The 27,391-nt window shown below is 38.1% G+C and overlaps 2 protein-coding genes and 1 long non-coding RNA gene across 4 annotated transcripts; all 3 read left to right on the top strand.

Moving 5' to 3' along the window:
* Window positions 1–1,104: 1,104 nt before the first annotated feature.
* Window positions 1,105–10,190, top strand: LOC118558331. 2 transcript variants are annotated; one of them, XM_036128849.1, is made up of 8 exons: window positions 1,105–1,398; window positions 1,502–1,594; window positions 2,619–2,717; window positions 4,317–4,394; window positions 4,485–4,513; window positions 4,909–4,920; window positions 5,640–5,696; window positions 9,561–10,190. In XM_036128849.1, the coding sequence occupies exons 1-8, from the start codon at window positions 1,344–1,346 to the stop codon at window positions 9,675–9,677; spliced, it is 540 nt and encodes a 179-aa protein (XP_035984742.1). In that variant the 5' UTR covers window positions 1,105–1,343; the 3' UTR covers window positions 9,678–10,190. The 2 variants fall into 2 exon arrangements, with proteins under 2 accessions (XP_035984742.1, XP_035984741.1); XM_036128848.1 differs by having other exon boundaries at window positions 1,502–1,840.
* A 4,447-nt stretch (window positions 10,191–14,637) lies between these two features.
* Window positions 14,638–26,527, top strand: LOC118558341. The gene is made up of 6 exons (XM_036128856.1): window positions 14,638–14,823; window positions 17,054–17,151; window positions 17,255–17,593; window positions 25,845–26,075; window positions 26,310–26,408; window positions 26,505–26,527. Exons 1-6 carry the CDS (start codon window positions 14,759–14,761, stop codon window positions 26,525–26,527), a joined length of 855 nt encoding a protein of 284 aa, XP_035984749.1. The 5' UTR covers window positions 14,638–14,758.
* LOC110367477 lies at window positions 17,632–19,696 on the top strand. Its single transcript, XR_004928315.1, has 4 exons — window positions 17,632–17,961; window positions 18,193–18,288; window positions 19,084–19,157; window positions 19,475–19,696. It is a non-coding gene; the product is annotated as an uncharacterized LOC110367477 (long non-coding RNA).
* Window positions 26,528–27,391: the final 864 nt, after the last annotated feature.

The raw sequence follows: 27,391 nt of genomic DNA, 5'->3' as shown, positions 1-27,391 counted from the left end.
CTCCTCTTAATTGTTCCAACTATTTTCTAAACATTAATATTGAGAAGTGATTTCTGAAATAAAGAGAAACACACATAGAAACCCTGTATTGTTTTTTTTTTTCACGTGAGGGCACCATAGAGCATTTGTGCTTAGGGCCTCCAAATGGCTAGCACCACCCCTGATCTTATCAAAGCGTTTGTGCAACAGCAGGTTCCCTGTTGGACGCGCTAATGTCAGCTGAGTCCGACTTCCGTTTTCTTGTGTAGTGAAGGACTGTTCAGAGTTATCATTCAGCTCTGCTCCAATTCAGGACCTCTTTGAGCCTCTTGGAGTGGTCATGCGAAGTGCCTACATCCATTTAAATGTACAGCGTGCATTGCATGCCAAGGCAATAGGTTTGTGATGAGGCAATTTTTTTTTTTACATCAATAAGTAGGCCACAAGCTGTAAACTGCGCAGAGGTCGGCAGGGATGCGAGTAGAAGTCCAGGTAAACTAAGGGGTGAAATTGCTGGCCCACTTAAAACACTGCTTAAGTCTGTATGGTCAATCTGTATTCACATTTTTCCTTTTCTTAAATATATTCTCCATTTTTCCCATTTAGTATTGAAGAAAAGTAATCCCCTTTAACAATAGGAAATTGTCTTTTGTGTGAACATGTGTGACTTTGTAGCTGCAGCTTTAAAATAAACTCAATTGATGGGTGTATAAATGTCACCATCAATGTGCTAACCACGTGTGTTTCACTGGTCATTGTGGGTTAAACCCTCCAGAGCTCTGCTGCTGCTCTTCACCACATTCTCATCAAACACTTCCTCATCAGTTCACAGTAAAAACACTTCAGATGTTAAACTGGGAACCAGCAGGTTTTTAAAAACTAAACTAAAATCCTTCCTGTGTAACAAATCTGCAAAGCTGGACCTTTGATCTGCAGCTCTTCATTAACACTAATCAGGTCTCCTGGATTCTTCTTAATTCTCCAGGTTTCTAAAACATCCAAACAAAAGAAGAAGTTCATTTTTTCACAATATTCAGACTAAAAATCTTCTCACGCTGGTCTTTTTCCTCTTTTGAAGACATCTTGCATGTTACTGTCTGTAATGTCATCTAATAGAAATGGACAAAATGACCTCCTGACGTGTTTACTTCTTAAATTGTCTTGCTGCCCTAGAAATTGATGCATTAAAAGGAATAATGTGTTTAGCCCTGACACCTGAGTTGAAGCAACTAATTGATGTGACCAAATAAAGCAATGAGCTGATCATCAGTCAGTGAGGAAGTGGTGAGTCTCAGGAAGTAGAAGCTGCATCTGTGTTCAGGAGGCAGTCAGACAGTTCTGAGGGTGAGAGCAACAGACGCACAATGGCTCAGCTCACATGGATTCAAGGGTCTTTATTATTGATCCTGCAGCTCACAGGTAGGAAGACAGCAAACATTTATATAGAGTTAGAACATTATAGATCTGCTTCATTAACTGTGTTCAGATTTAATATTTATGGTTCTGTTTTATCTTCAAACAGTCACTGCAGATGAAACATCAGTTTTAACGAGAGCTGGAGATGAAGTCACATTGTCATGTTCAACAGTGATCAAAGGTCAACAGCAGTGTAACGGTACTACATGGACCTTCTCTGGTTCAGGAAAAAGAGCAGCAGTAGAGCTGGTTATTCTGGGTCAGATTAATCAGAAAGTCAACACTAAAGCAGACAGACTGAAACTAGCAGCAAAATGTTCTCTGGTTATAAAGAAGGTCAGAGAGGAAGATGTTGGACGTTATTACTGTCAACAATGGAAACGAGAAGATAACCGTCCTGACACTCTGGTTAATGTCTCCACTGTAGCTCTGTCTGTTCTTCACAGTGAGTATCAACATTTGTTAAATAAATACTAACATATCTTCATGACAGACCATTTAGTTTCAGCTCTAAAGGAAAACTGTTATAGTGATGGAGGTAATTAATCTAATTCTGTGTTGTTTTACTATTTCTGTCTTCATCAGTGACTGAACAGAAAGAGAATCAGAGCGTGACATTAAGCTGCTCTGTGGTGACCTCTGACCTCTGGCGTCAAACTGCTCATTAAAATTAACCAGTTGAATCTATGAAGAAATTAGGAATCATCAGCACAACATTGAATAATATCTGTGAATAATTTACCTATAAATCAAACCTTAGTCTTCATCAGTGACTGAACAGAAGGAGAATCAGAGCGTGACATTAAGCTGCTCTGTGGTGACCTCTGACCCCTGTAGATACAAAGTGAAGTGGGTTTATCAAGATGTGGACAACAGCCAAACTCCAGCAGAAACTGGCTGCTCTGCTACTTTCCTTTTATTAGCAGAGTCTAAGTTACCTCAGTGTAAAGTAACTCATAGTTCTACTAATGAAGAGTTTACCTTCAGTTTTCAGTCCTCAGGTGAGAAACAGGTTAGAAGATGATGAACTGTAGAAGATGACTGACATCACATGAAACTCTGACTAGCTTCATGATTTGGAAACATTTAGACTGTTTTCTCATTTAGTTGCTAAGGAGTTGTTGTAAATTATTAAATCACCAAATGTAATTGTGCAATCTGTTGAAATTTTTTAAGAACTTTAAAATAAACTAATATGAACAATTTCTGCTTCTTGTTTCTAGAAACATCCGAAGGAAAAGTTCAACTAACAGCAAAACCTGGAAACAAAAACTCAGAGAAAACCAGACCAGAAACGGACAATGTTCCACGAAACTTTCAAGGTAGTGATTTAAATAATGTCCTAAATATATTCATATATTACATCATATGTTGAGATGATTAATATATTTATTTGCCAAATTTGCATTTCAGTTTCTCAATTTCTTTAGGGACTAAACATGCGTCAAACTGCTTGTTAAAACTAATCAGTTAAATCCATTAATAACGAGGAAATATCAGCATAATTTTGTATAACGTCTGGTAATAATTTCCTCATAAGTCAAACCTTAGTCTTAATGAGACATTGTGTTGCAGCTTATTTAGAAACTTTAGTCTGTTTTCTTATTTCTCCTGGAAACTCAACAAATAAAGCCACCCAGATCAATGAGGTCTGATGTGGGAGAGACATTTGTTTTTATAAAGACGCGGTCACATGTGTACATGGCCTGATTAGATCTCCAGTGGTCCTTTCCTACTTTAACAATTATTGATCAATTCTTGTTTTCTGGTTTTCCTTGTCTTGCCTTTCTGGACATTGACCTGGACTGGTTCTGACCACATTATTCACCAAATCCATTGGACCTGTCAGCTGTCTTTTACCCGCCTCAAAGTGTATAATCCAAATTCTGACTAACGGACCTATCTGCAGCCTCAGCCATTTTCCACCATTCACCCCCTGCAGGGAGTTGTCACTTGTCACCCTCCCCAGACTCCTGTTAGGGTTCTGTCTGTCTGCACCAGGGTTTCTTTATTGTTGTGATAAACATTTTATAACGCAACACTGTCTCCAGCTGAATCTTGATCTGATGATTTTCTATGGGCATTACATATAATGGGAGATTCCCCGAAATAAAACTCAGATTCTGATGCAACAAACCAGATTTGTTGCATTTTTTGTCATTTGAACAAATAATCATTTAAATTAAAATGGATAAGTTAGCGAGGAAGGCTGCAGGTTCAGATGGCATCAGCTCCAGACTCCTGAGGAGCTGCAAAGATGAGCTGTGTTGCATCAATGGACACATAGTCAGGATCATTCTTAAGCAGAGGAGAGTACCACAGCTGTGGATGACCTGCTGTGTAGTACTGGTGCCCCCTCCAATAAACTGGACTGGACTCACAACACTGATGTTCTTTACAGGAAGAGTCAGAGCAGACTCTACCTTCTAGGGGGTTTACATTAAATTGTGTGGTTTACATTAGCTTTCTATTCATATTACATAATCTAGTGTGCTACTCTGGTGTATCCTGTCTTTGTGTTTTTGCCACTGTCAAACCTGAATTTCTCCATTAAAGGACAATAAAAGTATTTCCGTAATTTAAAGTAGGAACATATTTGATCCCAATTTACTTGCTACTAAACAAAATGTTCACTTTACATTTATTTAATTAACTCTTTGAGAAAATTTTATTATATTAGTTAATAAGGTAATATCATATGTTATTAATACTTTTTTGAGACACTCAACCACAGCAGAGACAACAACTAATGTTAAAATCACAAAATCGTCAACTAATTTAAGTGAAGAGTTTTGCAGCTTCTATGGGAAAACCAATTTTTTCATATGACGAACCTGTTGCTTGTAGGACCTCTTAAAAAGCTTAAATACCTTGATTTCTACAATCACACTAAAATTTAATTATAAATTATTGCTTTTCAGCTCCAATTATTGCCGTAGCTGTGGTTTCAGTCATTATCTTGATTGTTGTCCTGGTGATCGTCAGATGGAGAGCTAAGGGTGAGAGCGCTGACTGATAAAACTAAAAATACATCTTTCTTGTCTTTCCTGATTATCTGGTTAAAATATATCAAGCTCTTGTTCTTTCAGGAAAGAAACCTCCAGCTGATGAAAATGCTGTGAGTTCAGTTTACACAAATTTCAACTCATATATCTCTGTGCTACACTTTCTATTCTATTCTCAACAACTGACATAAAACCTCAGACATCTCAGCCTGAGCCCTGATCTAATCAGGACTCAGTGTGATCACTAACTACACTCTGAATAATTGTTCCTGAAAGTGAAAACTCCAGGGATGAAACTTTAGAGTCTGACAGCATTAAAAAGGTTTTATGTTGCAACAGAGTGAGCAGCTGTTTAAAAGCTGTGGTTCAAAAGAATAAAAAGAATATATGAGAACTTAGAAGAACTGTTTATTTTCCCCTTTTTAGGAGAAGAAGTTAAGCATTTTAACCATGTAAATTAATAAAAGATATTGATCTTATTTACATCTTAAGTCTTCCTTCTGTCCAGGTTGATCTGGAGGTGTGATGAATTTAGGAGGACCCAAGAAATACCCAAAAACAAGTGAGTACAAAATATTATCAGTCTTTATTTTGACGCTGGCGGCGCGGTCCCCTGGCTCGGCTCGCACTCTGCGACTGGCCGCTCCTGAAGGCAGAGTCGCAGGTTAGTGACCAGCAGATATTAACAGGTTGGTTAGAGAGAAGTGGGGTCACTAACCTGGACGTGCTGAGGGCAGAACTCTGACTCCTTATGACGAAGGCGTCTGAGAGGGGGTTATCCAGGGCTCTTTGTCCAGGTCCGGTCCAGGTCTTTGTCAGGGGAAAATCCGTTTAACTCAGGCAGCGGTTTCCAAGGGAGAATCCAACAGGGCGTCCAGGTCCAGGTCACAATCCAGAAAGCACAGACAGAACAGGGGGCAGGCGAACTCGTTTTACTCACGGACAGGCTGGGGTCAGAAACACGGTGAGGCAGTCCAGATCTCTGAGGCTGACAGGCAGGACCCAGGCAGGCAGACAAATCCAAAGGGGCAGGCAGGTTTCCAAAAAACAGAGGCAGAACAGGTCGAGAGGCAGACAGGCAGACAGGAATTCAAAAATGCTGGAAGCGCTCACCGTATGGCTAGAGACGTTCTGGCACTGGAGGCTGCGAGGAGCAGAGCTTATAAGCAGCCAGGGCGGAGACAGACACAGGTGTGCTGATTGCAATCAGCAGCTCCAGTGCCAGAAACGTTACAGGAGGACAATGTTTCCTACGCCACCATCAGTCATGGAAAGAACACCAAAAGAAACGCTGAGGTAAGATATTTGTTATATTGCTATAATTAATGTCATCTTGTAAAAAAAGAAACAAAGACTGAAAAAAAGCAAGACGTTTCGATAAGCCTGACAGGACAGCCTTATTAGAATATTGTGAGATTTACACCAGGGCATTGTCTCCAAGACCTTCAAAGCTGGTTGATAGATAACTATGGTCACAAACTATATCAGTAATATTGGTAAAAGAGGATGAAAATTATTTAAGTTCTTCTGTTGCTGGAGAAATGGACATCTGGGTCTTCCTCTGGTCTTCCCTTCAACATGTCCAACATCACTGTGTTAAGGCCAGGCTTGGCATCCACAGAGCTCATCTACCTTGATAAGACATACGAGTAAGAAGCTTTATTTTAGATTGTACAGAAAACGCAACATTTTTGTTTGTAATCATATATTATGGGTGCCCTGATCAATAGTTTTTTGGCTGCTCATTAATCACTGGCAGCAGTATTGTCAGAGGTTAATAATGGCGGATGAAGGTGTGACTTTCACTCTGTTCAATTAAAACTGTGAAAAAAATACATCACTGAGCCCTTTGCATAGTGTGGCATTGAATCATAGCATCCTTACAGCACAGTGACCATGTGGAGGTGAGCTGGGAACCAGGAGACTGAATTAACAACTCCAGCTCTGATCCTGACAGTCTGACCCGTCCTGTCTAAGTTCTCTGGTCTAAAACGCTCACAGTACATAGATAACCGACTCACAGCTGTTTCCAGAGCTGTCGCAGCTCTGGAAACAGCTTTGTTTGGACAGTGATGTTATAATGGGTAAATACAATCATATGTGTTCATTATTACCAGTGAAAGGTAATTCCCGTTGATCTAATTAGAACAAAAGCCTGGATTTTGCTTGATATGGCCCTATAATATAGGACATGAAGGAGATATTTTCAATGCACTTAAACACATGACCTCTGATAGTGTAGATTTAAGATTTTTAAGTTTTGATATCATTTCTTCCTGATCATACAATAAACATGAGTCACTACAGCTGATTATCGGATCCAAAAATAGAAGAAGAACATGAGCAGGATAAAAAGCTCAATGGTGCCCCCCTAAGAGAAGCAGTGGTACTGCCTGTCTCCCCTTGTGATTTTAATGCATTTTATTAAAGGTATACTATGCAACCGGGGTTGATTTTCCAGCGAGGCTCCCCCCAGAGGACGAAAGTAAAAGTGCACTGTCATAAAGATGCACAGCTGTTTCTCCGTCAAGCCAGGCGCGGTTGTTTTGAGCTTAGCAGACAGGCGAACGCAACGAAAAGTGGAAAAAACGGCAGTACAAACAATGACTAACACAGTGAAGGTATGAACATCAGGGTTTCCCGCAGCGCTATCTTGGCGAGGGGGCCGCCTCGCCAAACTCACTCCACCGCCTCGCCAACATAAAAAAAAAAAAATTTATACAAAAAAAAATTTATAATAATAATAATAAAAAATAATAACACAAAAAAAACTTGATATGCTTGCATGTTTATTTGACGTTAACACACGGTTCTTTGTTGTTGCTTTCGCGCGAGCATATAGTGAATAGCAGGGCAAAAACACATGGAGTAAAGCAAGACCGACTCTCGCGGTCTTGCACGAGACTTCTGAGCCTGTGGGTGCGGGCCGAGGGCTCCTGCAAGTACGGTATTTCCCCTACAGACCATCAGGGCGGCCGAGAAAACCTTTGTTCGACCTGAAATGACTCATTTAATCATCCAAAACGGTATCGAACACATTAATTAACTGAAAAATGTTGCATAGTATGCCTTTAAATCACTTCAGTATTTAATCTTTGTTTACTTTTCATACACATCAAACAAAAAACTTTACATAAGAAAAAACAGAAGGCAATAAAAGCCAAACAAGCAAACAATAGCAAAGACAAAACAAAGAAAGAAATAATGTGCTGAACGAAAGATTAGTGCAAAAATGTGTATTTAATTAATGTGCTGGATGGCAATTCTGGGGAAATGCAATTAAGTTACAATGAGCAGAAAGAAAATGTGTTCTTAAAAATATTCTTTGAAATATATGTTGTCCTGTGATGAACTGGTGACCTGTCCAGATTATACTCCTCCTCTCACCTGATGGCTGCTGGAAATAGCCCCTCCACCCCCACCTCATAGATAATGGATGGATAGATGGATGTTTTATGTAAATTGATGGAATAAGGGTAAACTAGTATAATCTAGCACAATTTGATTTTCAGATTAGATTTTGATAACCACAACAACAAAATCAATAAATGTATGCAATTATTTAAAAACAATGAAAAGCCAATCTAAGAGACATTCCTGATTTTTTTTTATGAATAAACTTAATTTGGTTTTGAGAAGGAGGAGAGTGTCAATTCTGCAGAGGTCAGGTGGGAATGAGTTCCAAAGCGGCTGAAGGCTCTGCTCCCCATGGTGACGAGTCGAGCTGGGGGTGGAAGAGGAGGATCTGAGGGAGCAGGAGGAGGTGGCGATGTGAAGGAGGTCTGATAGATATGGAGGAGCAAAGTTATGGATGGCTTTGAAAGGATGCAGAAGGATTTTAAATTGTATTCTGAATTGAACTAGACACCAATGGAGCTGCTGAAGGACAGGGGAGATATGGTGAAAAGAGGAGGTTTTGGTGACGACACGAGCTGCTGAGTTTCTGAAGAAGTTGGAGTTTATGGAGGGATTTATGAGGGAAGAAGATAATTACAATAATCAAGATGGGAGGTGATCAGGCTGTGTATAAGGATAGAGGCAGTGTGAGTGGTGAGGGAGGAACGGAGGAGGTTAATGCTGCGAAGGTGGGAGTATGCAGACCGGGTAATGTTATTTATGTGTGGCTGAAAGGATAGGGAGGAGTGGAGGATGACACCCAGAGTCTTGACCTGAGGGGAGGAGGAGACCAAGGAGTTGTCAATGGGTAGTGAGAAACTTGTTTTTGGATAAGGTGGATTTGGTGACAACGAGGAGGAGTTCAGTTTTATCACTGTTTAGTTTAAGGAAGTTTGAGGTGAACCAGTTTTTAATTTCAAGTAAGCAGTTAGTAAGGGACAAGGAGGGGGGAAGTGAGGAGGTGGGTTTGCTGGATAAATAGAGCTGGGTGTCATCTGCGTAACAGTGACAATGAATGTTGAATTTGCAGAAAATATTGCCAAAGGGATGAAGGTAGATGATGAAAAGGAGGGGACCGAGAACTGAGCCTTGAGGGACACCAGTAATGACGGGGGAAGAGTGGGATGTGAAAGATTTGAGTTGAATAAACTGAGTGCGGTCAGAGAGATAAGAGCAGAACCAGTCAAAGGGGGTGTGAGAGATGCCAAGAGAGGATAATCTGTTGAGGAGAATAGGGTGAGAAATGATATCAAAGGCCACAGTAAGATCGAGGAGGATGAGGAAGGAGAGGAGTCCAGAATCAGCAGCTATGAGAAGATCATTTACACTATTAATGGCTTTTATGGCCAGTTTGCAAATTTTAAAAATATAATCTGAACAGATAAAACATGTTTTGTATTCGATTGAAAGTGAGACCACATTTTACAGCTATACTGAAACTATCATGGTGTACAAATAAAAGTTAACAAATTATCTACAGACAGAGAATCTATAGTGGTTATAATGTCTCTTAATGTCATTATTTTCCTATTCCAAGCACCCACACAGATGCAGCCAGTAGTTTTTAGAGGAGTAAACCTCCTTCAGTCAGTAGGTGTGCTTTAAATGAACAACAGAGCTCTGTTGGTCAGTGGAAAAGCTGAAAACAAACAGCTCTGGGAGGATTAGGAGGTCTGGGTACCTAAATCTGGACCATGAAGGTTCAGGCTAGCATGATGTGAACTTCTCTTTAATAAAGCTGTAACGTTGTGTCTCTGTTTCCAGGCTGGTGGTGATCATGATGCAGTGACCTACAGCACTGTGAGAGCCTGTTCCTCTTCTGCCGCAGCCTCTGATGATCCCAACAGCGTCTACAGTGTTATAACCTCCACAACCAACTGAAACAGCAAACCAGGCCCTACTCCCACTGGTGATAACAGGATTAATGTGGAAAAATATACATATACATATATCTTTTATCAGAGAATCAGCTAAAAGTTTATGTGTCAAGTGAAAGAGAAGAAACAGGGTAATATTGAGGCCTTTTGGTCCCGATGCATCTCAATAACCCAGATAGAAAAAAATAAATTTGATAAGTCCTCTGGACAGGTTCTTCTTTCTTGAAACGTTTCCCTCCTTCTCTGATAGACTTTTGTGTTTGTTTTATATCGTAAATGTACATTCTGGGGATCACAGTAATCCTCATTAACTGTCTTTAAAATTGAACTTTTCATGTTTTGTGCACTCCTCTGTGGAGGGTTGTGCAACAAAATAAAGTACAAGTAGAACCATTATTAATAATTATCTTAAATTTAACTAAAGATCATCAGTTTTAATTGCACTGCTTATCAAAAGGACTTGTAGAAAAACATGCAGATAGATTTTTTTTAAAAACTTTTATATGAAAACGGGTCAGAGATATTTTTTTTCTAACCTGAGATAATCATAATAATCTTTTTCTATTTTCTTTTCCTAATAAAGTATCTTTTATAATGTATTTTTCAGTTTTTGGTTTTGTCCTTTAACCTATTATTGCACTAATATGAGGTTTAAAAAATGGGGAAGCTGAAAAAAAATGTTCAATAGAAACTTTTGTTCAGTAATTCATGTTTTGGGTTCATATGTATTTTCTTTCATGTATAATATATCATTTGAGCATAAATATGAATATTTTTTCTAAGTTAACTGGAGGCTTTTGTATATCAAAGTTTACTGTTGTCAGCTATGCTTTTGAATTTCAATGTTAACATTAGTCTCAATTGATAGATGTGTGTGTTGTATACATAACAGTTAGAAGGAAAACTGTTCTGTCTTTTTGTTTCAGTTCTGTTTGATTTTATTGTTTTTTATTTTATTAAAAGGAGTCTAAGTTAAGTTAGAAAGAACTCAGTGTTGAACTATTTTGGAGACCACAGGTTTCATTTCTTCCACAACAGAATGATGAGATTAACATAAAAAAATTCACTGAAACAATCTAACAAACACGGCTGAAGACCTGTGCTTCTTTTAAAGACTTGTTTTATAATTTACTCTGCTAATAAAATATGATATTTTGTAAGAAGATTTTTTATTGTTTTTTTATATTGCTGATGTTATTTCTATTTTTAAGACTTTCAGACAGTGGATTGGGTTGAGAGATCCACCGATCATATTTTATTGGCCGATATAAATACTGATTTCTGATCTATGGATTTAGATTTTCCTTCTTAAGACTGTAACACCTACAAAAAATTATGTGATTTCAGGTTTTATTCAACATTTAATGATGCAAACTTTGATCATAATATAATATCTGTGCTGCTATGTCCTTCGTAGAGAAAAATTAAGATTCTTCAAATTTATGAATCAAAACATAAATCTTAAATCTAAATTTATCAGATTAAAGCTGATGTAATAAAAGTGGTAGAGAAGTCAAACATTTTAAATATGTTGATGTTGCTGCATAAGAAAATGTGGTTTCAGTTTTCTAGCATTAAAGAAAAAACAATGATTACTAATGAAATTCCAGATGTTGTAAAGAACATTCAGGTCTGTAGAGGTTCTTCAGAACTGACCTTCCCTCCATCCAGGACTTGTACAAGTCTAACATCAGAAATAGGGCAGCTAACGTCTCTATTGATTCACCTGCTTTGAAAACTACCAGACCATCAAAAAGACATTTAAACTTAATATCAATTAAACTTCAGATATAGTTTGTCAAGCATAAAATAACATGTTACACTCAGTGATCTAAGTGAAAAAAGTGCCAGTAGTCCACTTATAACAGCAGTGTGTAACATTTAGCCACTAGGGTAGCTAGACCTGTAACTTGCAGGTTTAGAGCCGCTCAAGGCCACTGGCAGCAATATGCTGGTGAAGATTCTTCTGGCTTTCTCTTAAGTTTCTAGGAGAGATTAATATATTGAAAGAAGCCATTTTAATTTAACCCTTAAAAGGACTTTTAAATCATTCATTAATCCTCCTGTCGTAGCTCCACTTCTGTGGGTGTGTCGGGTAATCTGTCTGTGGGCCTCTTGCTCTGCTCTCTCCTGCTGCTTCTCTGTGAGCTTAAGTTCTGGTTTTACTTTTCAACTTCACAATATCACTGCAAGCATCAGTCTCATGAAGCATTATGTGGCCTTGCAGGCAACAGTGACCTCTGCTGTTTAGAAAGCGATGTTATTATTAGGTAGGACGACTTATTATTTTGGGAAACTGTTTTTACCCTGTGAAATAATTACTTGCATTCAAATATCTTCCCAGAGGGAATAATAAAAAGCAGAAATCCGAGCCAAATCCGGTTCTACAGCCTTCCAAAAATGATCGACAAAGTGTGCGTTCTTTTCTCTCTGGACATTTTTCTTAATGTCCGTAGGGTGGGCTCTGCTTATGTCATGTAAAGGATTGTGGGATTGCTTATAGCTCTTTAGAGCGGTTTGTCTAATCTGCAACGGGCGTAAATAAAATCCAAGCTGAACTGTAAACAAAATAACGGTTAATAATGGTTAATTTTTAACCATTTTGCAACTCTGGTGTGATGGTGTTTCGCAGTCTCGCTCTGTGAGCGCCAGGTGCTGATCAGAGCGCACCACTGATGGATAGGTTGGGCAGACGCCTTTATGGTTGGGCGGGTTGCGCTGTGCGTCTTTGTTCTGAGCGTCGTTTCAGGAAAAACGTCTGATCTACCCTTAGTAGAAAGCTGCTGCTCTGAGTAGTTCTTCCTCCCTTTGTCACACTGAGCATGTCTGATTTCAGAACAGATGATATTAGGTAACTAAACACAGCGCCCGATCAACCATTGAACGTGAGCATGAGCCTGACAAAAATCCCGATCACTGGAACGCAAATAACGTCATTCACCATGGCAATGACAGGAAATAAGGTTGGAAGTACGCATGTCCTACAACTAGAATTAGAAATCTTTAAAGAAGGCATGTGGACAATATTAAACCATAAGAAACAATGCCTTTGCTGTTGAAAACCGCAAGAGAATTGTTGAAAAAGTCAATGCATGCGCAATATGAAAGTTATGTGACTCATTCAACACAAAAGGGGGAGTATGTGTGTGTGTGTGGGGGTGGGGGGGGGGGGGCGGCATTTGAAAGGACATGGCAGCAAAAAATTTGTAAAAAAAATAAATAAAAAAGCTAGTCCACAAGCATCCTCGTTCACATTATTTATTGACTATCTAAAAAAAAAATCAAATATATGTTTAATTCAAATGAAAATATAAATTGATACAGTGACACAGTATCAATACAGTTTGGCAATGTGTCCAAACGCTTCATGACGCCTCATCGACCCATCACTAGTGTGTATACATGAAGAACAGCATACTACTTGGATGTAAAATAATTGCTATCATGGCTTTGTCAAGCTGCTACCTTTGTAAAGCAGGAAAAAGACTAATACAAAGTGAATCCAGTAGAACAAGTGAGTGTCGGGAAAGAGAAGGCTGCGTTCAAGTGACATACAAACATCAAAATGGTATCGGTGCCCTATTTGTTGGTACTCGCCGATACCAATACCACCATTTTAGTGCTGTATAGGGCGCCCGGGCCCAACACTACTTGATATAAATTTACCCGCTGACTGGTGGTTAGACTGTAATTCATCTGTGAATAGACCAAAAAGAGGCCATACCAGGTTGTAACTAGTTTTTTAAAAGTAAATATTTTTATTACATATCAAGCCCACAAATATTTAGTTTTTCTCCTCTTGTTGCAGAAAATGCCAAGCAATGAATTTAATGATTCACATTGACCTCTTAATATAATCCTGATGTATATTTGCATTGTTTTTTTGACAGTTAATTTCCTTTATTTTCTTCTTTTTAAGAAAAAAATAAGTTTCCCACTGTAAATAAAGGGAACACCGTCTCCTTCTTTTAAATTAATGGAAAACATAAAACATTTCAAATGTAGCTTTTCAGATTCTGTATTATTTGTTTTTATTTTAAATATATTTGACAAAATAATCAATTTGTTATGTTCTCAGTGTTAATGGAATAGGATAGCCAACCTTTAAATAAAATAGAAAAAATTGGCAAATGAGATAATTGAACCACATGTTTATTCCTGATGAAGAACATAAATCTTGGTTGTCAGGAACATCTGCCTCTCTGTCTCCGTTGCGCTCCCTCACCGTATCACAACATCCAGTCACTGAGTGGTTGATGCAACGTGAATTGACTGAAAACTTCAGATTTTTTTACTCCAGTGAAATTCACTCCATGTTTGTTGTGGGTTTAACTTCGCTCTATTTGCTCTAATCGCATAGTTTGCATCGCTAGAAAGGCATCCTTTGCATTGCTTTGCTCCTGAATGAGACTCAACAGGGATAACATGTAAATCACTCACTCCATTCACGTTTCGTGTTAACATTAATTTAAGACAGAGGTGGTTATCTCCAGGCTCCAGGCCTCAGGGGTCTGCAACTGTTAGACGTGCCTCTGGTTCAACACGCCTGAATGAAGTGGCTAAATTACCACCTCAGCATGAAGTTAAGTCCTTCAGAGTCCTGCTAATAAACTAATTAGTTGATTCAGGTATGATGAAATAGACATAAAGAGAAACTAATGATTTCACCATTTATGAGACTTTTTGTGTGAGTTTAATTTTTTTTTTGCCGCTCTTATTTGAAATGCAGATTTTTAAACAATATTTTAATTAATATAGGACTTAGTGAATGTCATCAGTATGTTAACCATTTGCTCATCATCACCAGTTAAAACATCTACAGCTCTTATCTATAGTGTAGCAGGATGAAGTGGACAGAGACATCGTCTGCTGGCAGTGTGATGACTTGTTAATGCCAGTAGAGGGCGCTCCCTGTTAAAGCTTGAGTCAATATCTGGTTCAGAGTCACTTCTCGCTGGCTGAGACTTGTCATGGTGCACTTCCCTGTTGCTGGGCTTTCTGAGTGCCTCCTGTCATCGCTCTTGAAGTCTTTTTATTCTGCGCTCCTGCAGACAGATCGGTGGACTTATTTACCTGCACATCTCAATGAGGGAGGAGTGTTTGCTGTCGTTGGTGCTGCCCACCATCCTGCTGCTGCTCTGCCTGCAGAGGTTTGATCTCTTTTTGCTACAAATCAGTGGAATGGTCCAGACTCTCTCCTTTAGGTTTAACTGTTGCTTGTGCTGGATTGAGCTCAAGGATTTATTATTTCACAAAGTTTCTTTTTTTTCTATGTTTTTAACCATATTTTCATAAAGTTGTAATTCATGTGGTGGTGCTGTTAGCCTGGATGTCAGTAGCCATCCCTAGGGCGACTGTGGCTTGATGGGTTGAGTAGTCGTCTGGCAATCAGAAGGTTGTGTGTACCTTAATTGGGGTTTCTTGGGTGGTGTTGTTAGCAACTATCAAACTCTTTATTGTGTGTATTAAGTCTCTCCTAAATTATTTTCTCAGAACAGTCCACCCATTTAGTTCTCAGAAATTAACCCTTTCTTGGCCCAATAAGGAACTGAGATCAGCATCTTAACTGCGTCAAGGACGAGAGCATTCACACATTTATATTTAAAATAGGTTCTTGACATGTTCGTCATCTTCCTCTTTTTGACTGTCGGAAAACTTAATGATCAGCCTGAGGAACATTGTAATTTTATACTTTCGTGTAAAAGTAAGGTTATGTATGGGGGGGCCAACCAGCAGGACTTAGTGACTTATTCTCCTACTGGAGAAAAGCTTTTGGTGAGAGATGCAGTGTCACACAGCTTTTAGCTTTTCTACAACTGTAAACAGGAAGATGGAGAAGTTCTCCATGAATACACTCATGCACTGTCTCAGATGTTCTGTTGTAAAACAGTTTATTGAAGGATTAAGGAATGCCATCCTGATAGGGAGTTAAGAAAACTTTTCAGAGATAAACCATGCTCCAATTTGCTGAAGAGGAGGAATGAAGCTTTCTGTTGGGAAATTCAGGAAAACTGATCTTATTCTGCTAAAGGTGTATTAAATCATATGGTTCAGTCAGAAGCATTAGAAGCTCAGCGTTCAGTGACAAAAACAGCTCCACACATTGACCCATTCTGGTTTCCAAGAGGTGCAGTGGGCTGATACCCAGCAGGGGGAGCAGTTAGCTGAGTTAAGGAACACATTGACTGAGTTCTCAACTGCTGTATAGCTGTACTGTGTAAACGTGCAGAACTGACTTCACTGGAACAAACCAAGAGTCTAACCACAGCCCACATATACAGCAGGGCCAGTGTATTTTTAAATGCAGAAGCTTTGGACATATTGCCAGAAAATGTCTAAGTAGGTTGGCCATCTCTGTTCAACAGGAGAGACTTAAACAGGCCCACAAACAAGTCAGAGAGTATTCTGTGCAAGAATCAGCAGAGCAGATTTTCTCTCTAAACAAGAGAGTCCAGTACGACGAACCATTTGAAGAAGAAGATAAAAGTGAGAAAAAGCCACTGAATGACAAGGGTGAGTCCAACCTTTTAACTGGTAGTGTGTGTATTGTATCTGTATCTGTTTTTCTGACCATTGTCCTTATTTAATTTACTGCCTTCAGTCTGAATGTTTAAACCTTATTTACAACTTTTCTTGTTCTTAAATATATTCTCAGTTTTCCCATTTAGTGTCTAAGAAGTGTAATACCCATAAAGAATAGAGAAACGTTTTTGTTCTGTAAATGTGTGACTTTGCAGCTGCAGCTTTAAAATAAACTGAGTTGATGGGTGTATAAATGTCACCATCAATGTGCTAACCACGAGTATTTCTCTGTTCATTGTGGGTTAAACCCTCCAGAGCTCTGCTACTGCTCTTCACCACATTCTTGTTCACTTCCTCATTAGTTCACAGAAAAACACTTTAGATGTTAAACTTTAATAGTTTAACAGCAACCAGCAGGTTCTTGAAAACAAATTTGTTTGAAATCTAAAATACTATATTTCCTGTTATCAGCTCTAATCAGGTCTCCTGGATTCTTCTTAATTCTCCAGGTTTCTAAAACATCCAAAAAGAAGTGTATTTTTTCACAACATTTAATCTAAAGTGAAAATCTTCTCACACTGGTCTTCCTCTTTTGAAGACTTTTTGCATGTTACTGTCTATAATGTCAGATAACGAGACTGAACAAACTGCCCTCCAAATGTTAATATTTACTTGTCAAATCATCTTGTTGCTTTTAATATGGATCTTGGAAACTGATGCATTATAATAAATAATATGTCTAGTCCTGAATTCTGAGTTGAAGCAACTAAATGATGTGACCAAATAAAACAATGAGCTGATCATCAGTCAGTGAGGAAGTGGTGAGTCTCAGGAAGTAGAAGCTGCCTCTGTGTTCAGGAGGCAGTCAGACAGTTCTGAGGGTGAGAGCAACAGACGCACAATGGCTCAGCTCGCATGGATTCAAGGGTTTTTATTAATGATCCTGCAGCTCACAGGTAGGAAGTCAGAAAACATTTCTATAGAGTTAGAACGTCATAGATCTGCTTTATTCACTGTGTTCAGATTTAATATTTACGGTTCTGTTTTATCTTCTAACAGTCACTGCAGATGAAAGATCAGTTTTAACGAGAGCTGGAGATGAAGTCACATTGTCATGTTCAACAGTGATCAAAGGTCAACAGAAGTGTAACGGTACTGCATGGACCTTCTCTGGTTCAGGAAACAGAGCAGCAGTAGAGCTGGTTATTCTGGGTCAGATTAATCAGAATAACAACATTAAAGCAGACAGACTGAAACTACCAGCAAAATGTTCTCTGGTTATAAAGAAGGTCAGAGAGGAACATGTTGGACGTTATTACTGTCAACAATGGAAACGAGAAGATCATCGTACACACACTCTGGTTCATACCTCCACTGTAGCTCTGTCTGTTCTTCACAGTGAGTATCAATATTTGTTAAATAAATACTAACATATTGTCATGTTAGACCATTTAGTTTCAGCAATCAAGGAAAACTGTTACAGTGATGGAGGTAATTTATCTAATTCTGTGTTTTACTATTTCTGTCTTCATCAGTGACTGAACAGAAGGAGAATCAGAGGGTGACATTAAGCTGCTCTGTAGTGACCTCTGACCTCTGTAGATACAAAGTAAAGTGGGTTTATCAAGATGTGGACAACAGCCAAACTCCAGCAGAAACTGGCTGCTCTGCTACTTTCCTTTTATTAGCAGAGTCTAAGTTACCTCAGTGTAAAGTGACTCATAGTTCTACTAATGAAGAGTTTACCTTCAGTTTTCAGTCCTCAGGTGAGAAACAGGTTAGAAGATGATGAACTGTAGAAGATGACTGACATCACATGAAACTCTGACTAGCTTCATGATTTGGACACATTTAGACAGTTTCCTTATTTAGTTACTAATGAATTGTTGTAAATTATTTTATCACCAAATGTAATTATGTAATCTGTTGAAATTTTTTGAGAGCTTTAAAATAAACTAATATGAACAATTTCTTATTGTGAGACTTATTGTTTCTAGAAACATCAGGAGGAAAAGTTCAACTAACAACAAAACCTGGAAACAAAAACTCAGAGACAACCAAACATACGGACAACGTTCCACCAAACTTTCCAGGTATTGATCTTATTAATATCATATATATATATATATATTTATATATATATATATATATATATATATATATATATATATATATATATATATATATATATATATATATATGTATATATCTATATATATTATAGATATATATATATATATCTCTATATATATATATTATATCTCTATATATATATATATATATATATATATATATATATATATATATATCAACCTAGGAACGTATTATCGTATTATTTTTATGCAAATTAATGTTAATGGATTGTTGATAGTTTTCTCCTCCTCCTTTATACATTTTTGCTATTTCTGTAACTCTTTTTTACATCCCACTCCCCGACTTTTTTGTTTTGGGTGGGTTGCCTTTCTCATCTAACTAACTCCTGATTAATCAGTCCTCTCTGGAAAACTGTATTCCTGTGTACCTGGTGAGAGATGAAGTTAAGTTGCTGCTATTGGAGATGCATGTTAAAGGAAAGTGTTTGGAGAAGGGATGCAGCAGGAAAACAGATGACCAGTGACCGACTGAACTTCTGGTTAATAATGAACCAGAGTGAAGCAGCAGCAGCAACAGAGTAGAAGTACAAAGGAAACACCACCACTCTGCAATTGGTTGCGGCTTAGTTCCATCTTCTAAGCTGAATATAAGTCTATAAGTTTAGTTTAATTAGTATAATTTAGAATTTACACAAATTTGACTCCTGATAAAGAAGATTAAAAGAAAAAGTCAGATTGAACCAAATTAATATAATCTTTTAAACATGAAACTGCAGAAACTTTTTTCTCTTTCAGGTTTGTGGCACATTGTTATCGTCTCTGTGGGGTTAGCAGCACTTTCAATAACTGTTGTGAGCGTCAGCATTTGGGTGAGAACTAATGGTGAGGCAGATAAAAAATAACCTTTATAATCTGTTTAATCAAAAAAACTTACTTCACAAAACCGTTGGCATATTACTCAGAAACTGAATATTCATGAGTATACTGAGAAAACGGTTTATTCTGTTTGTTGATTTAAGCTATGAGAGTTTAATGGCACTATTTGTATTTTTAAAGTCCTCTAAGGCCCTGGAATTACTAAGAAATTAGTTAAAATTGTTTAACAGTGATTTAATGGCTTCTAAAAGTGTTTTTATTTTAGCTGGTTCTAAAAGAACTAATGCATGTTTTTATTTTTCACAAACAGAATAAAGAAGATGACAATGCACTGATCTGTAAGTGATGACTTGTTAGTTTCTCTGAAACTTTTCCAAACATCAGCTTCATCTGAAAAACAGTCATTGATTTATATTTTCACTGCTCACTTTTTGAGAAAAATCACGGTAATACAGTTTCTGTTGTACCACAGCTGTAAAAAAGTATACTAAATGTTTTAAACAGATACAGTTTTAGGTTTTTATGTGTTGTACAGAAGTTATTCTTTGCTTTTATTTTTTACAAAATATTTAATCTGTCAGATGACATTTTAATGCAACAGAAAAAAAAGTAATCATCATCTAAAAAAACAAATCAGAAACAATAATAATGTTTGTACAAATGTTTTATGTTACACTCTTACTATGTCTGCGGTTAGCATTAGACCTGGAGATGAAAAAAAAAATCTAATTTAGTAAAACAATGTTAGATGTTTGCAACAGCAAAATTGAAGAAAGCTAAAAGGTTGTTAAGTTGCAGTTTTTGGTTGACGAGTCAGAAGAGGCTGCCTGGTTTTGCAAAGTGTTTTTTTGTTTGTTTAATTATTTGGGGTTTTTATCCTGATTAAACATTTTTTTAGCTCTTGAAATACGTTGTGTTTAATAAAAAATGTAACTACACTCTGTGAGAATGTATTTATTTCTGACAATTGTGCTTATTTAATTTACTACTTTCAGTCCAGTGGTTTAAGTGGAAAGAAATAAGTGTCGGTACTCCCCCTACTGTCAGATACACATGTGACAGTAATATGGGTAGCATTTAGCCTCTTTTGTAAGATTTATTTATTTATTTTTTGGTGGATGGGGGTAGTACCAGGCAGACCCGGCTGCAGAAACAAATCACAGGGGGGGCATTCCATTTTTTTAGGGGGGCACACTTTTAAAAGTTTTTTATTACTTATTTATTACATATATATATATATATATATAGCAATAGTGTAGTCAGTTTTGTCAAATTAGGCAGGCTTCACAGCAATTAGGCATTTGAACACAAAAGCCTAATTTTTGTTCCAATTAGCTGGAACAAAAATAGTTAATGGGCAGGTTGTAAAAAAATTAGGAAGCTTTTCACAACATTTGTTGGGCTTTTAGAAAGAATTACTAACAAAATATATCAAAATAGTTGTCAACGTCGGACAGGAAACCAAAACATTTTAATAAAATGCCATCTCCTACAACTCATACTGGTCAATTTATTTTTTTAAATAAGTCGAATCTGTCGATCTGACATCATCAATGAATAATAGTTATAATGAATAATATTGATTGGTATGATAAAACAAGAAAAGAATAATGGTTAATCAAGTGTTTGGTCAGTGTAAACGCCCAGGAGGGGTTGAGTTCTACTTATCAACTTAAAAATATTTCATGACTGCATGTAAGAGATATGTTTAATTGACCTATACTCAGAGAAATTAAGTTTATATTAAGGTAGATTTACAACTCATGTTGGGAAGCTATTTATAAATAATTGTTTTCCGGTTGATATATCATGATTGTTAAAGAGATTGTGTGTGTTATGTGGTTGTCTGATTGCATATTTTGTTCGGAGGCCGTATGCACAGTTTTTTTCTTTGCTTCAGTGCAGTTGTGTGCTAATGGCATATTCTTATGTTTAATAGTTCTTATGTGTTTAATAGTTCTGTGCTTTAAACGTGTGAGTTTGAGATTTGGGCTTTTTTTTCTTTTAAGTTGGGCAGGTTTTATGTTGGGTTACTGGAAACTATCAGTGAGATAGGGTAACCTGTAGTGCTGTGTCTTGACTCAAAGTCCAGCATAAGCTACATGCTTATTAGCATGAGATCAGGCTGAACACTGACTGAAGTAAAAATTCACACTAAAAGAGGTTCTGTAATTACAGCAGGTATGGAGCGCAAGGAGCAGAACAAAGCAGAGTTCCCTTCTGTCTGCAAGTAAACCAAGTTTCTCCAGTTTGGCAGTAGATCTGCTCCTGGTGCTGCTAACTGTCGTAGCTAACCCTCCTAGCGTCAATGTTTACGCCACTTTAGACTTCAGTGCTGACATTTCAAACAGTAATTAATCGCGCTGCTTCCAGCTCGCTCTTGTCTGCTTCGTTGTCACTTCTTGTAATTGTTTGGTAATCAGACCAAATTTCCATCCCGCTCTACCAACGGTGACCACAGCCGAACACCGTGTCGGCGACTGAAGGCTATAACTCAGTGTCCCGCCCCACTCCATCTGTGATTGGCTAGCATGTTGCCTTCAGTCGTTGATTTGATTGGTTAAATTGTATGATTGACACATCAAAGATAGTACTAATAGAACGATGGCCACTCCGAGGTATATATATAAAAACAAAAGACAGCTTCCAGTCCAGGGCGGGCACAGCTGGCTCACAGGGCGGGCACGGCCCCCCAATGCCCGCCCATGCCGCCGGGTCTGGTACCAGGCATAGTAAATTTACTGTATTCATAATAACAACATATTTAAAATAAAAACGTTTGAAGCATGTTATTAGAGGTAAGCAATACAAAAATATTTGCTCAACAAAAAGATGGAGATTTCTCCTGTGGTGCCCTCCTCCATGAACCCAGAATGTAATTTAATTGTGAAGAAAGGTACCTCTACAGGTTTACTATGAGCAGCAGTGTTAAAGTCTGCTAATCTAAAGAATTATGGAGAAGTTTTGTGGACTTTCAGCATCTTTAGTTTTAATGAACTCCTCCTAATTAAAGGACTGATGTCTCAGCAGGATCTGGAAAAACTAATCCATGCGTTTATTTTTAGTAGAATTGATTACTGCAACGGTGTTTTCACAGGTCTTCCTAAAAAGTGGATCAGACAGCTGCAGCTGATCCAGAACGCTGCTGCCCGCGTCCTCACTAAGACTAAGAAAGTAGAGCACATAACCCCAGTTCTAAAGTCCTTACACTGGCTCCCTGTATCTCAGAGAATAGACTTTAAAATACTTCTGTTAGTCTATAAATCTCTAAATGGCTTAGCACCTAAATACATCACAGACTTGTTATCAGCGCATCAACCCTCCAGACCACTCAGGTCTTCTGGCTCCAGCCTTCTCTGCATACCTAGAACCAGAACTAAACAAGGAGAAGCAGCATTTAGTTCCTATGCTCCACTTATCTGGAACAAACTTCCAGAAAACTGTAAAAGTGCAGAAAGCCTGAGTTCCTTTAAATCGAGATTAAAAACACATTTGTTTAGAATTGCCTTTGAATGTTCAAGTTAAAATGTTTTACTGTTTTCAAATGTTCTTTTTTGTTTCTACACTATCCCTACTTGCTTTTATTCTGTTTTATTTTCCTATATTTTAATCATGTAAAGCACTTTGCATTGTCTCTGTACTGAATTGTGCTATATAAATAAATTTGCCTTGCCTTGCCTTGCCTTGCCTAATTAATGTTCCTCAGGAAAACTAAACTTGTTATGATCATAGGGATACATTTTCTCTGTAAAGTCAGATCTTCTTGATGTTTCTAGAGTTTTGCATCAAACAATTACAACATGTGAAAATAACACAAAAAGGTAAGTATTTTTCTAACAGCAATTTATAGGATTAGTCCTGGTTCTAGGGATTAAGCGGGTCAGAAAATGGATGGATGGATGGATAGAGTCCTGGTTCTGTATTTTACTCTCTGTTGTTTTTTCAGTGTGTTGTTACAGTCCATTCATTGTACTTTATTTGTTTCCTCATTTTAATTGTCAGGATTCAGCAGGCAGTGCCATGCAGTTTACTGCCGGCTCTTGTGTGGTACACCTCAGTTGGCCAGTGCTAATCCTCGTCTCCTGTCTCTCAAGTCACCTCACACTCTGGATCCCGTTCCAGACGTTTCCCCGTGCTCAAGTTCCGTTCCGAGGCTCCCTTGGTGTTACCAAGCCGGGCTGAGGACTCCCACTGGATCTCCCTGGTTCCTCCAGCTGTCCCCAGACCACTTCTCCCATCAGCGCTGCTCGGGCCACTCATGGGCTACACCTGCCCTCCCATCGGCTGCTCTGTCACCTGCTGCCATCTTGGGAAGTCTCTCGCTGAGTCCTTCTCTCTACTCCGCTCCACCCGGCTAGGTCTTGGTGCTCGGCGGTAAGCTCTCACCTCCATCCTCTAAGCGTTGCTTAATTCTCTGCCTCTCGCCCAAGCTCGTTCTTACATCTCCCTCCAGTGCTGCTTTACAGTGGGTAAGCCACTCAGTCATACGTCTATGAACTGTGTGTCTTAATGAACACCCAAACACCTTGAAACCATGACATTAATCCCTCTTAAAATCTATTGTCTTTGTTAATTTTTCTCCTTGATAGGTAAAACAAAGTTACCTCAATTGGAAGTACATGAACCATTGTTGATATAAAATTAATTTATTTATTTATGGTTTTAATTCCTCCTCTTACTTTACTACTACTTTCCCAACATTAATATTGAGGAGCAATTTTGGAAATAAAGAGAAACACACATACAAACCCCGTATTGTTCATTTGTACGTGGGGGCACCATAGAGCATTTGTGCTCAGGGCCTCCAAATGGCTAGCACCAACTCTGATCTTATCGAGGCGTTTGTGCAACAGCAGGTTCCCTGTTGGATGTGCTAATGTCAGCTGAGTCCGACTTCCATTTTCTTATGTAGTGAAAGACTGTTCAGAGTTATCATTCAGCTCTGCTGCAGTTCAGGACCTCTTTGAGGAGGCAGGTAAACATCAAAGCCGTGATAATTTTCCTCCGCTTTTCTTCTCACATGCGAAGGGCCTACATCCATTTGAATGTACAGCATGCATTGTGCGCCAAGGCGATAGGTTTCTGGTGAGGCAATTTAAAAAAAAAAAAAAAAAAAATCAATAAGTAGGCTACAAGCTGTAAACTGTGGAGAGGTCAGCAGGGATGCGAGTAGAAGTCCTGGTACACTAAGGGGGGAAATTGCTGGTCCACTTAAAACACTGCTTACGTCTGTATGTTCAGTCTGTAGTCATGTCTTTCCTTTTCTTAAATATATTCTTAGTTTTTCCCATTTAGCATTGAAGAAGCATAATCCCCTTTAACAATAGGAAATTTTCTTTTGTGTGAAAATGTGTGACTTTGCAGCTGCAGGTTTAAAATAAACTGAGTTGATGGGTGTATAAATGTCACCATCAATGTGTTAACCACGTGTGTTTCTCTGGTCATTGTGGGTTAAACCCTCCAGAGCTCTGCTGCTGCTCTTCACCACATTCTCATCAAACACTTCCTCATCAGTTCACAGAAAAACACATCAGATTTTTAAAAAATAAAATAAAATCCTTCCTTTGTAACAAATCTGTAAAACTGGACCTCTGATCTGCAGCTCCTCATCAGCACTAATCAGGTCTCCTGGATTCTTCTTAATTCTCCAGGTTTATAAAACATTCAAACAAAAGCAGAAGCTAATTTTTTCACAACATTCAGACTAAAAATCTTCTCACGCTGGTCTTCCTTCTCTTTTAAAAGACTTTCTGCATGTTACTGTCTGTAATGTCATTCAACAGGATTGGACAAAATGCCTTTCTCATGTGTTTACTTCTTAAATCATCTTGCTGCCCTGATGATGGATCTAGAAGTTGATGCATTATAAATACAATATTATTTAGTCCTGAATTCTGAGTTAAAGCAACTAATTGATGTGACCAAATAAAGCAATGAGCTGATCATCAGTCAATGAGGAAGTGGTGAATCTCAGGAAGTAGAAGCTGCATCTGTGTTCAGGAGGCAGTCAGACAGTTCTGAGGGTGAGAGCAACAGACGCACAATGGCTCAGCTCGCATGGATTCAAGGGTTTTTATTAATGATCCTGCAGCTCACAGGTAGGAAGACAGAAAACATTTCTATAGAGTTAGAACATTATAAATCTGCTTTATTAACTGTGTTCAGATTTAATATTTATGGTTCTGTTTTATCTTCTAACAGTCACTGCAGATGAAACATCAGTTTTAACGAGAGCTGGAGATGAAGTCACATTGTCATGTTCAACAGTGATCAAAGGTCAACAGCAGTGTAACGGTACTACATGGCTGTTCACTGGTTCAGGAAACAGAGCAGCAGTAGAGCTGTTTACTCTGGGTCAGATTAATCAGACAGTCAACTCTACAGCAGACAGACTGAATCTAACAGCAAAATGTTCTCTGGTTATAAAGAAGGTCAGAGAGGAAGATGTTGGACGTTATGACTGTCAACAATGGAAACGAGAATATAACGGTTCACACACTAAGGTTCATGACTCCACTGTAGCTCTGTCTGTTCTTCACAGTGAGTATCAACATTTGTTAAATAAATACTAACATATCGTCATGTCAGACCATTTAGTTTCAGCAATAAAAGAAAACTGTTACAGTGATGTAGGTAATTTATCTAATTCTGTGTTGTTTTACTATTTCTGTCTTCATCAGTGACTGAACAGAAGGAGAATCAGAGGGTGACATTAAGCTGCTCTGTGGTGACCTCTGACCCCTGTAGATACAAAGTGAAGTGGGTTTATCAAGATGTGGACAACAGCCAAACTCCAGCAGAGACTGGCTGCTCTGCTACTTCCCCTTTATTATCAGGGTCTAAGTTACCTCAGTGTAATGTGACTCATAGTTCTACTAATGAAAAGTTTACCTTCAGTTTTCAGTCCTCAGGTGAGAAACAGGTTAGAAGATGATGAACTGTAGAAGATGACTGACATCACATGAAACTGACTAGCTTCATGATTTGGACACATTTAAACAGTTTCATATTTTAGCTGTTAAGAAATTGTGGTTAATTATTAAAATCGCCAAAGATAATTGTGTAATCTGTTGAAGATTTTTGAAAACTTTAAAAGATACAAATACAAAACATTTCTGATTGTGAGACTTCCTTCTTGTTTCTAGAGATATCAGGAGGAAAAGTTCAACCAACAACAAAACCTGGAAACAAAAACTCAAAGACAACCAGACCAAAAACGGACAATGTTCCACCAACCTTTCAAGGTAGTGATTTTATTAATGTCCTAAATATATTTATATATATTACATCATATGATGAATATTTGTATCTGCCAAATTTCCATTTGCACTCATTTTTAGATTCTCAATTTTTTGCGGAGTAAACTGGTGTCAAACTGCTCATGTCCTAAATATATTTATATGTTACATCATATGTTGAGACGATGAATATTTTTATTTGCCGAATTTGCATTTCAGTTTCTCAATTTCTTTAGGGACTAAACTGCCGTCAAACTGCTCGTTAAAACGAATCAGTTAAATCCGTAAAACCATTACGAAATATCAATATAACATTGAATAACATCTGCCGATAATTTCCTTATAAGTCGAACCTTAGTCTTAATTAAACATTGTGTTGCAGCTTACTCAGAAACCTTTGTCTGTTTTCTTATTTCTCCTTGAAACAACAACAAATAAAGTCACCAAGATCAATGAGGTCTGATGTGGGAGAGACATTTGTTTTTATAAAGACCCGGTTAAATGTGTTAATGGCCTTAGTAAATGTTCAGCGGTCCTTTCCTGCTCTGACAGGGTATTGATCAATTCTTGTTTTCTGGATTTCCTTGTCTTGCCTTTCTCCCTGTCCTTTTCTTGACATCGACCTGGACTGGTTCTGACCACAATATTCACCAAACCAATTGGACCACTCAGCTGTCTTTTACCCGCCTCACAGTGTATGAACCAAATTCTCACTAGTGGACCTATCTGCAGTCTTAGCCCTTTTCCACTGTTCATCCCCTGCTGGGAGTTATCACCTGTCACCCTCCCCAGACTCCTGTTAGGGTTGTGTCTAACCCTAACAGGATAACGGGAGATTCCCCAAGATAAAACTAAAATCAGATTTGTTGCATTTTTTGTTATTTGAATAAATTAGCAAGGAATGCAGCAGGTCCAGATGGCATCAGTTCCAGACTCCCGAGGAGCTGTGAGGATGAGATGTGTCGCATCAAGAGACACATAATCAGCAG

This window comes from Fundulus heteroclitus, unplaced genomic scaffold (assembly GCF_011125445.2).
Source record: "Fundulus heteroclitus isolate FHET01 unplaced genomic scaffold, MU-UCD_Fhet_4.1 scaffold_123, whole genome shotgun sequence".
Classification (NCBI taxonomy): domain Eukaryota; kingdom Metazoa; phylum Chordata; class Actinopteri; order Cyprinodontiformes; family Fundulidae; genus Fundulus; species Fundulus heteroclitus.
This window is presented reverse-complemented; position numbering and strand designations above follow the sequence as displayed.

What these genes read in the sequence shown, in the direction of transcription:
- LOC118558331 (XM_036128848.1), top strand. Translation starts at nt 1,344, where the DNA reads ATGGCTCAGCTCACATGGATTCAAGGGTCTTTATTATTGATCCTGCAG. An exon ending in CGTCAGATGGAGAGCTAAGG is followed by an intron (nt 4,395 to 4,484) that starts GTGAGAGCGCTG and finishes TTGTTCTTTCAG; the next exon opens with GAAAGAAACCTCCAGCTGAT. An exon ending in ACACCAAAAGAAACGCTGAG is followed by an intron (nt 5,697 to 9,560) that starts GTAAGATATTTG and finishes CTCTGTTTCCAG; the next exon opens with GCTGGTGGTGATCATGATGC.
- LOC118558341 (XM_036128856.1), top strand. Translation starts at nt 14,759, where the DNA reads ATGAGGGAGGAGTGTTTGCTGTCGTTGGTGCTGCCCACCATCCTGCTG. An exon ending in CTGCTGCTCTGCCTGCAGAG is followed by an intron (nt 14,824 to 17,053) that starts GTTTGATCTCTT and finishes CTCTGTGTTCAG; the next exon opens with GAGGCAGTCAGACAGTTCTG. An exon ending in TGTTCCACCAACCTTTCAAG is followed by an intron (nt 26,409 to 26,504) that starts GTAGTGATTTTA and finishes ACTCATTTTTAG; the next exon opens with ATTCTCAATTTTTTGCGGAG.